The following is a 13,226-nucleotide window of genomic DNA, read 5'->3' on the forward strand; positions in this document are numbered from 1 at the left end:
CAGGCATGTCTCTCACCGTGTCTGTTTGGAACATGCCCTAGTAGTAGTGTGTGCAGTCTTTGAGTGGCAATGATACCCGGGTATGATACACAAATGTGTAACGATTGGTTTGGAGCATCTGGGGTTGTGTGTGAGTCTGGTGGTAGATACAACACATTCTTTTATCATTTTACTGCCACTGTAAATGAAAGTCTATCAGTTGAGAGACGTGCTTCGGCCTGTGATGAGTGAGCAGATGTAGTTACCCCTCCAGATTAAGTAAGGAGCGGCCGGGGAAAACGACAGTGCTGATCTGCTATTCCCGTTCGAGATCAGACCACCTGGACGCTGTTGCACTCACCTGAACCTCAAGCAACACCCACAACCACCCAAAACGATAGCCACGTCTCAGCAACTTCCCGCGAAGTCAACGACTGTCATCACGAGGCATGAGCGCCTTACCCGCGCTGTATTGTGCTACGAGATGTCCGAAGATCCAGTCCCTATCGATGCGCAGGTGAACCTGCTCCCTTTTGGAGGAGAGATGCAACGGAGATCGAACAGTCGAGCATGATACAGGTAAGCAACGCATAGGTGCAGCTATTTGATCGGAGTCACGCTAACGCGCACGTAGAAATATAATTACAAGTAGCCATATGCAAAAGGTACAGTATCTTCCGTGGTGAATGGACACACATTGACGCCTCGACGAACCCTGGCAAACCACCGTTATCGACTTACCAACCCACCAACGTACACACCCAAAGTCCCTCACGAAAAGACTTCAAAATCGAGCGCGAGCCCACAAGAACACATTAACACCTCCGCAGAAACTGTATCGATGGCATTCATGTGCCCAGTTCTGGTCAGCTTCCGCAATTATGTTCAATGGACGTAGTCGCCGACACGTCATTTTCTCTTCATTTCTACGAAAATACTTAGCCTACGTTCCCGACCGGTACTTTGAGAAGCGGCTTGCTGTCAATCCAAGTTACCTCGACATCGTATCGCATGCGCACTCTTCTGGGTTACTGGAACACATTCCAAATGGACGACTGTAAGCTCCTAGACAGCGTCCACTGTTCGTCATTTAGCAGCGGTCGACTATCTCGTACGTGGCGAAGGCTGCTGAGATCAGCACAGCAACGGGCTCAGAGCCTCGACTTTCCATCTTTACGCTATTGGAGGCGGCAACGGCAACAGCGAACCTACACACGGCTCTGACGGCATTGTCTAACCTCGCGCTATATTCTACCCGCAGTGGCTATCATAGAGCCGCCCTACTGGTTTGCCATGTCGCCGGTCATGCCAGTTAGAACAACGGTATGTTCCTGCCATGCCCCTAGCGTATGCAGCTAATGACGGCCAGAAACTGTGGTAGCGCGGGTTGCCAAGACGACGCTGTAAAGCTATGCGCAGTGGGAACTTCGCCTCCGAGGAAACAACGTGATGTTAGCCAGTTATGGCAGTCAACGGCAGTATAGCATAGGCAAAGTTGCCGATACTGGGCACTATCTGTTGTTGATGAAACTCATAAACAAAGCTTAGGTATCATAATCACTGATAGACTACTCAGTCTTCCGTTCGAGCCGACACGATCCGTTACCCTCAAGCTTCATGCAACGGACCATGTATCACGCTTGTTGTACAAGACGCTTTCTCGGCAAGATGCTAGTCGACAGCCTATCACGAGTGGGTTCAGCCATTCTTGGCCTGCGTAGCTTTACCAAGATGATACCAGGCAGATCGTACTTCAGGATGCTCCATGCATTGACAGCCAAACAATTCGATGGCCACTCCGGTCTTTCCGTTGAAGCACTATCAACAAATTCTAATTCTAATGCTAGGCTACGCATTGATGCTTCGATGTCAACGAGATACCAGATTCGATAATGGGAGGCTCTGCGTTCCTGAACAAGCCGTTTGACAGGGATACTCAGACACACCAAGTGATCTGAAGCTTTGGTACAAGCCATGACATACTGACTTCAAAAGCATAAGTATTTGCATGTTTGCGTCATACAGGGGTCACAGCTACCAGAAAGAAGTTCGCCGCCGACTGACGATGTTTGCCGTACAGCCGGACTAACAACGTTTCATGCGGCCTAAGCCTACGTTCTCCAGTTTTTCCTCCGCAAAGTCGGCGCGTTCTGGAGCAACCGACAAGCTTTCCGGATGATCGGCCGTGATCGCTCGGTTGCTCGGGTGGATCCACATTCGCCGTGCCAAGCACTAATGACGTCGGCCTGCGCTGTCTCCATGTCCATCGCGTGGCTCCGCGAAACCTTCATATGCTTCGATCGCTTGGCGGCATCCAGACACACTGTGCCTGGCCTCCAGGTTCGACCAGAACGACATGCAAATGATAAGTGTGATGTCACTTCGCATTCGGCCCTTTCCATCGGGGCGCTATTACAACGTCTAGCAAACAGCAAAGCCAATGCCAGAGGTCGACGGTGCATGCCATCTCATCAAGTGCATGAGCGAACTCGGGTACGACGGCTCTGGTAATACCATGGTACCTGATTCCTCTGCAGAAGCCAGGGCGGAGACCGTCCGATGGGCGATGGAAGGAGGAGCACATTTGGTATAAGAGTCGCCATGCTCGACATGTTGAAAGCCCATCATCACAACAATCAGCCTTCTCATCATCTCCACTCGATTCAAAACCACTACACTCACTCTCAACAAGTCGAACATCGATCAATCAATCAACCAATATGCTCTTCTCAAAGCTCACCATCATCTCCGCCCTTGCGGCCTTCGCTGCTGCTCAGGACACTGACTTCGACTTCGACAACATCCCCGCGGAGTGCACTGATGTTTGCGCACAAGTCGGTTCCATCACCAACGGTTGCAAGAACGACAGCAGTAAGTATCTCACTTAAAACCGAACAACAAGAATCTAACAAAGCTATAGATGACGACTCATCTGCCGTCCTCCAGTGCATCTGCACAGCCAACAACGCAAACCAGTTGATCCCACAGTGCGAGGCCTGCGTCAGGCAGTACAACGGCAACGACAACGACGACGGCAGCGACCAGTACCGTCTCCTCACCGACTGCGCATACCAGACCACCACCGTAGTCGGAGGAGGCGCTGGCGCAGTCCAAACAACGGCCGTCGACACCAACACTGTCACTGACACCAACACCGTTTCCGTCACCTCCGTCATCCAGACCACTTCCGTAGCCGTCATCGTCACCACCGGTAGCGACGGTCTCGTTGCCACCACCACCGAGACAGACACCGACACCAACACTGTCCCTGCCGAGACTAGCAACCCTGCTGCTATGAAGACTGCCGGCGCCGCCATGGGTATTGGTGCCCTTGGACTCGCTCTTGGTATGTTGTAGATCGACATCATGGTTTACTGCGAGATGGATATTTATGTAGTTAATGACTGGAAGAGGAGTTTGGAAGCTCATCATCACCCTTGGAGCTTGGGAAAAGTCCAACAATCGGGCATGTAATGACTGTACATATAATGCAATATGTCTTACCTTGTATCATCCATCGCATAAGAAGTCGGACGTGATATAAGAATGTGCAAATGTGATATAAACATGGGATGACTTGCAAAATCGTTCATTAGGTATGGTTCACATGGGCTTTTTCATCCTGGCCTTCGCGGCTACATACACTTATCAATATCCAGATGTGCTCTGCATGCTTGTGCCAGGAGGGTCTCCACTAGAAACTGGCCATTAAAGGTCGACTTATCAATAGGGTATGGGAATACGTCGTCTTTTGTACCCTTCAATACTATCATGCCAAATACCTCGTATGCGGCAAACATCCACGAGCTGGTACCGACGCCTTCAAGAACCATGACCGTAGTCGGTAGACCCCTATACAAGCTGTAGCTAGCTCCTCCGATAACACCAGGTATCTGTCGCAGCCTATCGTGCATGTGGTCCTTTGATGCCCTTCTGTTCGTCCAGCATGCTCTGGATAAGAGGCACTCTTAGCCTATCGTCCCGACTTCTAGTAGATGGCTGTACAGGTGGTTGTGCTTGTTGCACTTGCGACTGGACAGGTGGCTGCACTTGTGGCGGTGCTTGTGGCGGTGCAGCATGCTCGATGCTCAGGGCACTGGATACAGCTGCACTATGAGCATGTGCAGAGATGGCAAATTCCAAGGAAATTTCGCCAGAGAGTGAAGAAATTGCCATACGTCCCATGTGCTGAGAAGCTGTGACGTAGGAAGCTGCTGAATCAATGACAAGTCCAGCCTGAGCATGGCGCACCTCAGTGCATAGTCCTGCGAAGTCGCTGTGCGCACCTCGGAAGAGCTTACGGTACTCTTCATGTCCCAACCAGATACTGTCATGGTACGCAGCATATGCTGCCACAACCATACGTAGTCGCTGGCCCAGTGTCGTATCCCCTATCTGGCCATGGAATACCGCACGCATGAATGTCAACCAGTCGACCAATCCGATTGTCTTACGGCCCAAGAGTAGCTGAATGTACCCTAACGCTTCCGTTCCGACTGCATGCTGAAGACGATCACCGAGTCGAAGGACTTCTAGGTGATGAAGAAGTTGAAGGCCGGGGGCGATCTCGCCGCCTACTATCGCGAGCGGTGTGCCTGGAACCTTCCGCGCTCGGCTGAGTGCCATGGCTTTGCTGAGCACGTAGCTCCCGAAGTAGTCAGATTGAACGAAAGCGTCGATGGCGAATGGTTCAAAACCTTCGACTACGAGCCTGATCTTCCCATCTTCTGTGTAGACAAAGTTGTTCCTCTGCATGCTTATGTCAGTAGCTTTCGGATGATAATGTGTATGGCGTGAGTCACTTACGTCGGTATTGTATAGATAGTCGCCCACCGGCCTGGATCCTGTGCAGATAACCGACTTGTGTACGCCCCATTCTGCGCCTTTGGAGTCTGTAAGGACGACATCGACTCCGCGTCTATTATCCCACAGCTCGGGTGTACCACTGTCAAAGGTAAACATACTGTCTAATTGACGTTGCCGTGAGAAGAATGTACCTGGTTCTTGATTTGGGGAAGAAGTTCTTCTTCATCTGCCTCACTGTTGCTGTCGAGTGACCAAGTAACCGACAAAATACCTCGATATCGGACATGTGGGATGGCGCCAACTCTACTGCTCCGAACTCGTCGTCGAAGTCAGACGTATCGCGATTGCTGCTATCAGACGCCATTTCGTCGGCCTGTACGGGTGTTGCGAAATTCTTGGTGTGGTACTGTGAGACGAATCCAGAAGACAATATTTGGACGTATTGTGGGAAATGCAATAGCGCAAACGAAACCGCCAAGAGATAAAGAATCAAGGGTGAGGAGATACTGAGAGGTGAAGGAGCGAGAGCGTGCGCCAAGATACGTCATAAGTGAAGGAGAAGAGTCTGGACTCCACCGCGTAGCCATGGCCCCCAGTATTTGATTATATACGATCCAATTGCAGAATTCTCCATCGAGACACACGGTTCCCATCGTAGGATAGTCAAGGTTCGTCAAGTTTGCTGTGACAGAGCGTGTGCTCAGGACCGAGACTATAACAAGAATCATAGGGTTGGTTCTGATTACTTGAAAATGGTGTGTTACCTTTACTGCATCGCGATCGTGGGTCTCGTTTTTTTGCTCCTGTGAGTTCGACCCTGCCTAATACTTCTTTCTTTTTGGTTTCTCTTTTTTTGCGCTTTTAGGTGGTGTGAGGTGAATGTGTTCACTTCACTCTCACTGCTAGCCGAACGTCTTGGCACGTTGCTAGGTGTTCGACCGCCTAGCCCCACTACGGCCGTTTGTTCCTCTTTCTTTGCATCTCCTTGCGACAGAAAGCGCGTCAACACTGAAATCCATCATCAGATCACAGACGCAATGTCACCTGGAACAGCGCAGGCGCCTTCAGCTCCGAGCTGGATGTCGCTCAAGAACTTGCTGCACATCATCGACAAGAATGAGCACTTGAAACCACCGACAGCGGATTCTGAGCGCGTGGAGTATGTTCAACTACAAGAACAAGAGTTATCGCTAACTTGACAGGCACGCCGGCACCATCCTCGACTCCAAGCTTGGTTGCGATATTCTCCTCGATTCAAACGGTATCTTGTTCCCCATACATTCGGCTTGGGCGCTCGGCGGTCCAAGTGCAGACTGGATGCTGCAATGTCTCTTCCAAGGTGTATGTATATTCCGGTTGAGGTACTGTCATGTGACAGCAAGCTTACATTTAACAATCAGACTCCAGACCGGCCGTGCGATGTACCTTTTCCTGCTTTCTCTCCCATCATCGTGGACCGGTTCGTCAACTACCTCTACCTCGGAACGTACCAGCGACACGTCGAAACCGAAGTATCGAACATCGCCCATGCGGAGAACAAGCCTGATGCGCCATACAAGGACTTTACTGAGCACATGAAGTCGGTGCAGTTTCATTTGGAGGTGATCAAGTTCGGCGAGTTCCTAAAATACCGGGGTCTGATCAACGCGGCCTACACCAAGCTTTTCGAGCAGCTCATCTCTCGAGGTCGTTTCGGACCGGCATCGATGAAAGGCTTTGTGGATTGGATGTACGGTGCCGACAAGATCTGCAAAGACGAGGGGGGTTTGCTGCAGCAGCTCATTGTAGCAGCTGTCATTGCGCATGAGCAGAAGTTCTGGGAACAACATCAGTCTGATGAGTTTCTTGGTCTCGTACAAAACCATGCGGACTTCCTCGAACATCTCAAGACAGCAAAAGAGCTGCACAAGACGCTCTCGGGATCACCGTCGAAGTCTCAAAAGAACAAGGCTTTGAAAAGGAAACATCGCAATAGCAACTAGCCAACAGGACGGTCATTGTGCAGTACATTGACTACCATGGGGTAAAGATGTTCGAAGCCGTCGCTGAGAGTGCGGAAAGAGCCTACGTCTGAGGTTTGAGGGTCAGGCAGATCGATAAGGCAGCCCACTAGAGCAGACAGATGCAATACAGTAAACCAGATGGAGATGAAAGATCATACGTAGTAGGTTCACATCGTGTGAAGGCGTCGTGATGTGTACCGGAGGTGTCATGTCTTCGGTAAGGAAGTGACATGAGGCAGGAGCTGAGGACGTCTGGCATTAGCGCCCCACCACGCTAGCCACCAATCGCGCAAGCATCCATTAGGAAGAATACCAGAATACTGGACACGAAAAAAGGTATCTTGGTTGTTTCATTTTACTCTACAAGTCTAATCGTTGAATCGGGTATATCACAAACGGCAACACTCCCCATCTACCCTATCTTCTCAACCGTCAACGAACCCTCCACATCACCCTCCAACGCAATCAACCCACACGACTCAATCTGCTTCTTCCACTTAGTCGACTCATACCTCGCCGTAATAACCGTCAACCTCAGAACCGGCTCTTCTTCACCAGAGCTCTCGCCAGCTGGTAGCGGAACTGGAGTAAACGTCCAGCGCCCGAATGACCAGTTCAGAATATATCTTGCCCAGCCCTCCGGTACTTTCTGGTGCGCGTCCGCATCAGCGTCCGATGATTTCGGTGGTGTAGAAGAATACAAAATGCCTTTTATCCGGTACACCTCGTCTTTGGTGGGGTCTTCGAGGAGTTTGGCGAGTTTCGCAGTGTCGACACTACTGTTACCATCCTGACTCTTCAGTGTGACTGTGAGGACCTCGACTTCGCTGGAATGGTCATGGTCGTGTTCATGTGCGTGCGCGCTTCCGTTCTCCTCAGTGACCCCTGCCAGCCTCGCATCCAGTCCAAACACAATATCCTTATCCACCCACCCCTTCCTGCTCTTTGTCCTAGGTATTTGCGGCTCCACCTCCAGCGCCAACACTGCGTCCTCAACATCCTCCAACCGTCTCTCGCTAACAAGCTCGTGCTTGTTAAGAACAATGAGATCGGTGTAGCGTGCCTGCATCTTCGCCGTGTAGCTCGTGTCTTCGTAGCCCTTCCAATTCTCCACGTCAATCACACTCATTACGCCGTCTAGAACGTATTTGCCCGTTTCTCTGCTCAGTCGGTTTACTTCCATGGCGAGGGTTGCAGGGAAGGCAGAGCCGGAGGTCTCGATGACTATGCGATCGGGGTTTACGTCGTTGGCGAGCGTTTCGAGGGCGTCGGAGAGTTGCCCGACGAGGTTGCAGCATATGCATCCATTGAGCAATTCTTGCACGCCTGATATAGCGGCTGAGGAGGCAAGCGCTGTGTCGACTTTGATGTCGCCATATTCGTTCTTGAGGAGCGCGAGTTTGTAGGTTTTGGGTAGTTGGGGGATTAGGTTCAGGATGAGCGCTGCGAGGTTGTTAGCAAGATTACAACTCTTCTCGATATGATTTACACGTTCTTGACAGCTTATACACACGCAATGCGACGTGCTGGTCCTGTGCTACTAGTTGCGGAAGAGAAAGCGGCAGAAAATTACTACATACTTGTTTTCCCCGAGCCCAAGAAGCCCGTGATAATCGTGATAGGTATCATGGCGATGACGACAACAGCACAGACGCGTCGATCCGAACAAAACCCCTCAAAGAAGCAAAACAAATTCCAAGGTCACAGTCGCAAGGTTGCTCGCACGTGCAAGACGCGATAGCGGAGCTTGGCCTCGCAAAGGGACTAGTTTCAGGTTCCGCGATGGCGGGGTGTCTGATGACGTCGGCGCGCATTTGGGCGGGGCAGTGCCGACCAAGAACCAGCATCGCATCAGGTACGTCGCCCGTAGCCTCCTTGCACGCTGCGACACGCACCTATCAAACGCGCTTAGCTCCAATACCAAGGCTCCTGTCACCAGGGACTAGATCTTGATTGACCCCATTGACCCATCGGTGCTCCCGTTTCCAAGATCAACCATCCCTGCCTTGCAATCAGCTGCTTAAATAGCTCTCTCTCTCCTCCAGTACACTCGGCTTATCACTCATCACAACCTCACACAACTACTTTTACCTTTACTGCTTTGACCCTTTACTTACCTTACCTACCTCCAATTACAACAAACAAACAAACATCATGGATTTCGTCAACAAGCTCGCTGGCGGTGGTAACAACCAAGGCCAGTCCGTCAACGAGCAGGTCGTCCAAGGCCAAGGCTCTGAGCAGAAGTCCTCCGGCTCCGGTGGCTTCCTCGGTGGCATTGGTGACAAGCTCAACTCCGCTGCTGGCGGCGGCAAGGAGAGCGAGAAGAACGAGGACTACCTCGACAAGGGTATGTCGTCCTCCACCCCCACCCACGTCTACCATGCCGTGCTATAACTGTTGGACACGTACTAACTGTCTATATTAGGTGTCGACTTCGTCCAAGAGAAGTTCATGGGCCAGGGTGCTCAGGACAACGAGTCCGCCGTCGAGCAAGCCAAGGACGAACAGATCAGCGACTTCATCCGTGGCCAGTACAAGTCTACCACTGGCTCCGATATGCCCATCAAGGACAAGGAGACTCGTCTCGGTTAAGCTGCTGAGCTAGGACAAGGCGTGATGGTGGGTATACCATGAGCCGGGAGGACAGGAGATCCGCTGGCCATTGACTACGATCACAGCGATATGGATATGACAGTCATGAAATGAAACAATGACAATACACCACAAGCAAGAAAGTGATTTGATCTTATCGACGGTGATGTGATTCGTTTGCGCGGTTTGAACATTTCGGCAGACCCCAACTGGCGACGCAGCGATGCGTTGTTGATACACGCAGATCTACTACCCGTATGCACCGTCATCAAACGCCTGATGCTTCCACCTTTTCCCGTGAACGATGGCCAGTCGCATCTCCATATAACACAACACATCTATATTTTACAGCTGCTCAATACCCTCAACAAGTCTATCAAGACTTGCTTCCGAGCCCTCAGTCAACAAACCCTTCATCATGCGCGACCTAGTTAATGTTAGCACTCATTCTCAGCATCCTCTGCCTAGGATACGACTTACAAGTTCCCCAATTTACAAGCCCCCATGCTCTCCTCCAGCTCAGCGCTCTTCACCTCCGCTACATCGATGACCTTCTCAGGTACCCTCGCCAACCGCGCAACGTTCAGCCCGTAAGACCGGTGGCTAATACCCTCCGTAGCTTCGTACAAGAACACGACTTCCTTCCCGCCGTTCTGCTCTTCAAAGCGCATGTGGACGTTCTTCAGCTCACCGTTGGGGAAGCGGCCTGACAGTTTGGCCAGATGCTGGTAATGTGTGATGAACAGCGTGAGTGACTGTAGGTCCCGGATGACATAGTCAAGTACTGCTTCTGCGATGGCGACACCGTCAAAAGTTGAGGTACCGCGACCCAGTTCATCGAGGATGATGAGGGATCGCGGCGTTGCGGATTTGAGGATGTCAGAGGTTTCGTTCAGTTCGACCATGAATGTGGATTCGCCTTTGAGCATGTTGTCAAAAGCGCCCATGCGGGTGAAGACCGCGTCTAGCATGCCTAGTCGCGCTTCCGTTGCGGGGACGTAGGAGCCAATTTGGCCCATGATGGCAATTAGAGCTGCAGATCGCACATACGAGGATTTTCCGCCCATGTTGGGGCCTGTGATTAGTAGAGCACGGGTAGAATCGTGTGAAAGGGTGAGGTCGTTGGGGACGTAGTTTTCGAGTAGCAGTTGCTCAACCATGGGATGCCGACCACCAGTGATGTTGAGCTCGATGTCGTCTGTGAAGGTCGGCTTGACGTAACCTGGCTGGTTTGCCAAGGTAGCCAGTGAGAGGAGGGCGTCGAGTGTGGCTAGGGAAGCCACACAGTCCCGCAGTTGTTGATACTTGGACGAGATTTCCTCTAGCAAGCCCATGTAAGCTTCGTCGCATGCCGCCGCCAGCGACTCCTTGTACTGATCTCGCTCTTGTAGCATGCGCTTGACTTCTGGCGTGTGGAAACGCAGTGTAGTCTTGGTAGCTGAGATCTGCTGCCACGAGGCAGGTACTTTCTTCTCTTCGGGTGCCTTCCTCTTGACCTCGATCAAGTACTCAATGCCAGCTACAGTAACGAAGTCTACTTTGCTCTTCCCCAGCTTAGCAGCTGCGTCTTTTCGGTGCGTGTTGAGATCGTCTTCTACAGAGGCAATGCTCAATTTCAGATCGTTGATATCTTCGGCCTCATGTTCTTCACGAAAGAACGAGTACTTGTCGTCATCTTTTGCGGCTTTGGCGTTGATCCTCTCCAGAAAGCTGTTCAAGTCATCGTAGATCTTCGGAACATTCGAAACAGCTTCACTCAGTAACGACGAGGAGAAACCACTCTTTTCGGGTGTCTTCGCCGACAAGTATTGGCTCGAAATCTCCTGCAGACTTTGCAAAGCTGCCAACAGTTCTGGCCTTGTACACTTCTTGTAGTAGATGCGGATGAGCACTTTCTCGAGATCGGTCCTGATCTTCCCGAGCACGAACTTCAGCTTGTCGACAGGGATTGTGTTCTCGCCCTCCTTGAGCTCTTCCACCGCTGCTATGCGCTCTTCTAATCTCTCCTTGTCTATGAGGGGTCGGCCAACCCACTTTCTCAGCAACCGTTGCCCAAAACGGGTCTTTGTTCTGTTCATGGTCCAGAACAAGCTGCCCTTCGCAGTGTAATCCGTTTGGTTCTGGTAGATTTCCAAACTAGAGAGTGTGTTTCCGTTCAGCAGCATGTAAGACCTGGCACTGAAAGGCTGGAAGTACTTTGTGAGATCGAAGACGTGTTCCAGGCCGTACTCGCTGAGATACGTGATCATTGCTGAGAGGCAGATGGTTACATGCTCCGACAACTGATGTACCTTGTCCAGAATAGCGCCCTGCTTTTCCGAGTCTGCTTCCTGGCTGGACTTCATCTTGCCCGCGTAGAAATTCGAGATGTGGCTGTAGGCTTGTGCAGCCATCGTCTTCGGCTTTTCTACCCTTTCCACGCGCGATCTGTCCCCGAAGACGTTGGTTTTGCTAGCTGACAGATGTTGTATCAGCTTGTCTGTAGCCTTGGAGAGGTCGCCGACTACGAGAAACTCTGCCGGCGCGATGTGAAGCAGCCGTGTCTCGATCTCGCTACGCATGAAGCCATCTTCGAAGTCATCGTAGATGATGTCGCCAGTCGCAGGCTGGACGGCTACCAGCCCAACTTGCACTTTCTCGTCAGTACCCCAGCCTTTTGCATTGCTCTCGGTGATGCAAAGCAGATATCCGGTCGACTGTACGCTTGCGCCTGAGCCCTCGGTAGGCGCCTCCAAGCCCTCAACATCGTCCACGTATGTGCCTTTGGTGTAGAGATTGGTGAGCTTCCTCACGAATGGAGCGTTCCTGTTGGTACCGGCCGCTTTGAGCGCGGCCGTCTCCAGTTGCCTCACCACTCCAACTTTGTGGTTTGCTTGTACGAGACGTTTGACGTGGACTTGCAGTCGATGCGTTGGGAAGCTGGCGGACGCGAATCGGTCGAGGTGGGCTTCGGAAGGGTGCTCGTCGTATCTGAATTTTCCTAAATATTGGTATCCCAAGTTAGCTACGTATCACATTAAGTTCAGCCTGGAGTTCCTACCTGGTATGCAGACGATGCCCAGCTCTTTCGATGCCGTTCTTGCATCCTCGCCAAAGAACTTGTACTTGTACCCAACCTCCATAACGATGACGGTATCCAGATGCTTTCGCTTTATGTCCAGGTATTGTATTTCCATGGGCGTCAGCTTGTTTGCCTTCTTCGTCGCAGCGCCCTTCTTTCCCTTGGCGGGCTTCTGGGGTGGCTCATCCTCTTCTTCCTCGTCGCCGTCGCCCTCCTCGCCATTGGCGTTGGGGTTGTCCTCAGATATGATCTTGTTGCGCCTCCTCAGTTCAGCAAAGCTGTCTGGTCGACCGAGCTTCTTGACAAACTTCTCGTGTAGTCTTTCCCTCTGCTTCTGCGAAGCCGCGGCATCCACGTCTTCTTCAGGGTGCTCTTCCCGTGGAACAGGTGACGAAGAGAATAGAAACTTGGATGTCCTGTCGCCGGTTCTTGCGGGCTTTGGTGCAGGCGTCTGTCGGGGCGAGTCGCCTTTTTCGAATCTAACGCGCTTTGAGGGGGACGAGCGACCGGAATCGTGAGCTGCGTCATCTTCGTCTATGGCGCGCTTGCGCACAGGAATTGACTGCGAGACTGGAAGCTCATCTTCGTCGTCGTCTTCCTCTTGGGGTGCGACATTGGCTACGGGTGGAGAAGGCGCCTTAGGAGCAGGTTTGGCTGCGGGTTTGGGCGTTTGCGACGGTTTCTTCGCGAAGAAACTGGAGATGGTCTGTTGCGTGCCCTTTTGCGACGACTTGGGCTGCGACGACGATTGGGTACTTTTTGGCGCCATTGGGTGATTCGTG

General features: G+C 51.8%; 6 protein-coding genes across 6 annotated transcripts; 3 read left to right on the top strand and 3 right to left on the bottom strand.

Moving 5' to 3' along the window:
• Positions 1-2,699: 2,699 nt before the first annotated feature.
• Positions 2,700-3,336, top strand: J4E83_008739 (uncharacterized protein; the record flags this gene model as incomplete). Its single annotated transcript, XM_049335633.1, has 2 exons — positions 2,700-2,850; positions 2,900-3,336. The coding sequence occupies 2 exons, from the start codon at positions 2,700-2,702 to the stop codon at positions 3,334-3,336; spliced, it is 588 nt and encodes a 195-aa protein (XP_049185369.1).
• A 546-nt stretch (positions 3,337-3,882) lies between these two features.
• On the bottom strand, positions 3,883-5,149 carry J4E83_008740 (uncharacterized protein; the record flags this gene model as incomplete). The annotated part of the gene is made up of 3 exons (XM_049335634.1): positions 3,883-4,728; positions 4,786-4,924; positions 4,977-5,149. The coding sequence occupies 3 exons, from the start codon at positions 5,147-5,149 to the stop codon at positions 3,883-3,885; spliced, it is 1,158 nt and encodes a 385-aa protein (XP_049185370.1).
• A 673-nt stretch (positions 5,150-5,822) lies between these two features.
• Positions 5,823-6,767, top strand: J4E83_008741 (uncharacterized protein; the record flags this gene model as incomplete). Its single annotated transcript, XM_049335635.1, has 3 exons — positions 5,823-5,944; positions 5,988-6,124; positions 6,193-6,767. The coding sequence occupies 3 exons, from the start codon at positions 5,823-5,825 to the stop codon at positions 6,765-6,767; spliced, it is 834 nt and encodes a 277-aa protein (XP_049185371.1).
• A 433-nt stretch (positions 6,768-7,200) lies between these two features.
• J4E83_008742 (uncharacterized protein) lies at positions 7,201-8,417 on the bottom strand (the record flags this gene model as incomplete). The annotated part of the gene is made up of 2 exons (XM_049335636.1): positions 7,201-8,231; positions 8,369-8,417. 2 exons carry the CDS (start codon positions 8,415-8,417, stop codon positions 7,201-7,203), a joined length of 1,080 nt encoding a protein of 359 aa, XP_049185372.1.
• Positions 8,418-8,942: 525 nt separating this feature from the next.
• J4E83_008743 (uncharacterized protein) lies at positions 8,943-9,383 on the top strand (the record flags this gene model as incomplete). Its single annotated transcript, XM_049335637.1, has 2 exons — positions 8,943-9,138; positions 9,217-9,383. The coding sequence occupies 2 exons, from the start codon at positions 8,943-8,945 to the stop codon at positions 9,381-9,383; spliced, it is 363 nt and encodes a 120-aa protein (XP_049185373.1).
• A 345-nt stretch (positions 9,384-9,728) lies between these two features.
• On the bottom strand, positions 9,729-13,213 carry MSH3 (Mismatch repair protein msh3; the record flags this gene model as incomplete). Its single annotated transcript, XM_049335638.1, has 3 exons — positions 9,729-9,810; positions 9,864-12,363; positions 12,424-13,213. 3 exons carry the CDS (start codon positions 13,211-13,213, stop codon positions 9,729-9,731), a joined length of 3,372 nt encoding a protein of 1,123 aa, XP_049185374.1.
• Positions 13,214-13,226: the final 13 nt, after the last annotated feature.

This window comes from Alternaria metachromatica (assembly GCF_023757995.1).
Source record: "Alternaria metachromatica strain BMP 0045 chromosome Unknown scaffold_26, whole genome shotgun sequence".
In the NCBI taxonomy this organism is placed as follows: domain Eukaryota; kingdom Fungi; phylum Ascomycota; class Dothideomycetes; order Pleosporales; family Pleosporaceae; genus Alternaria; species Alternaria metachromatica.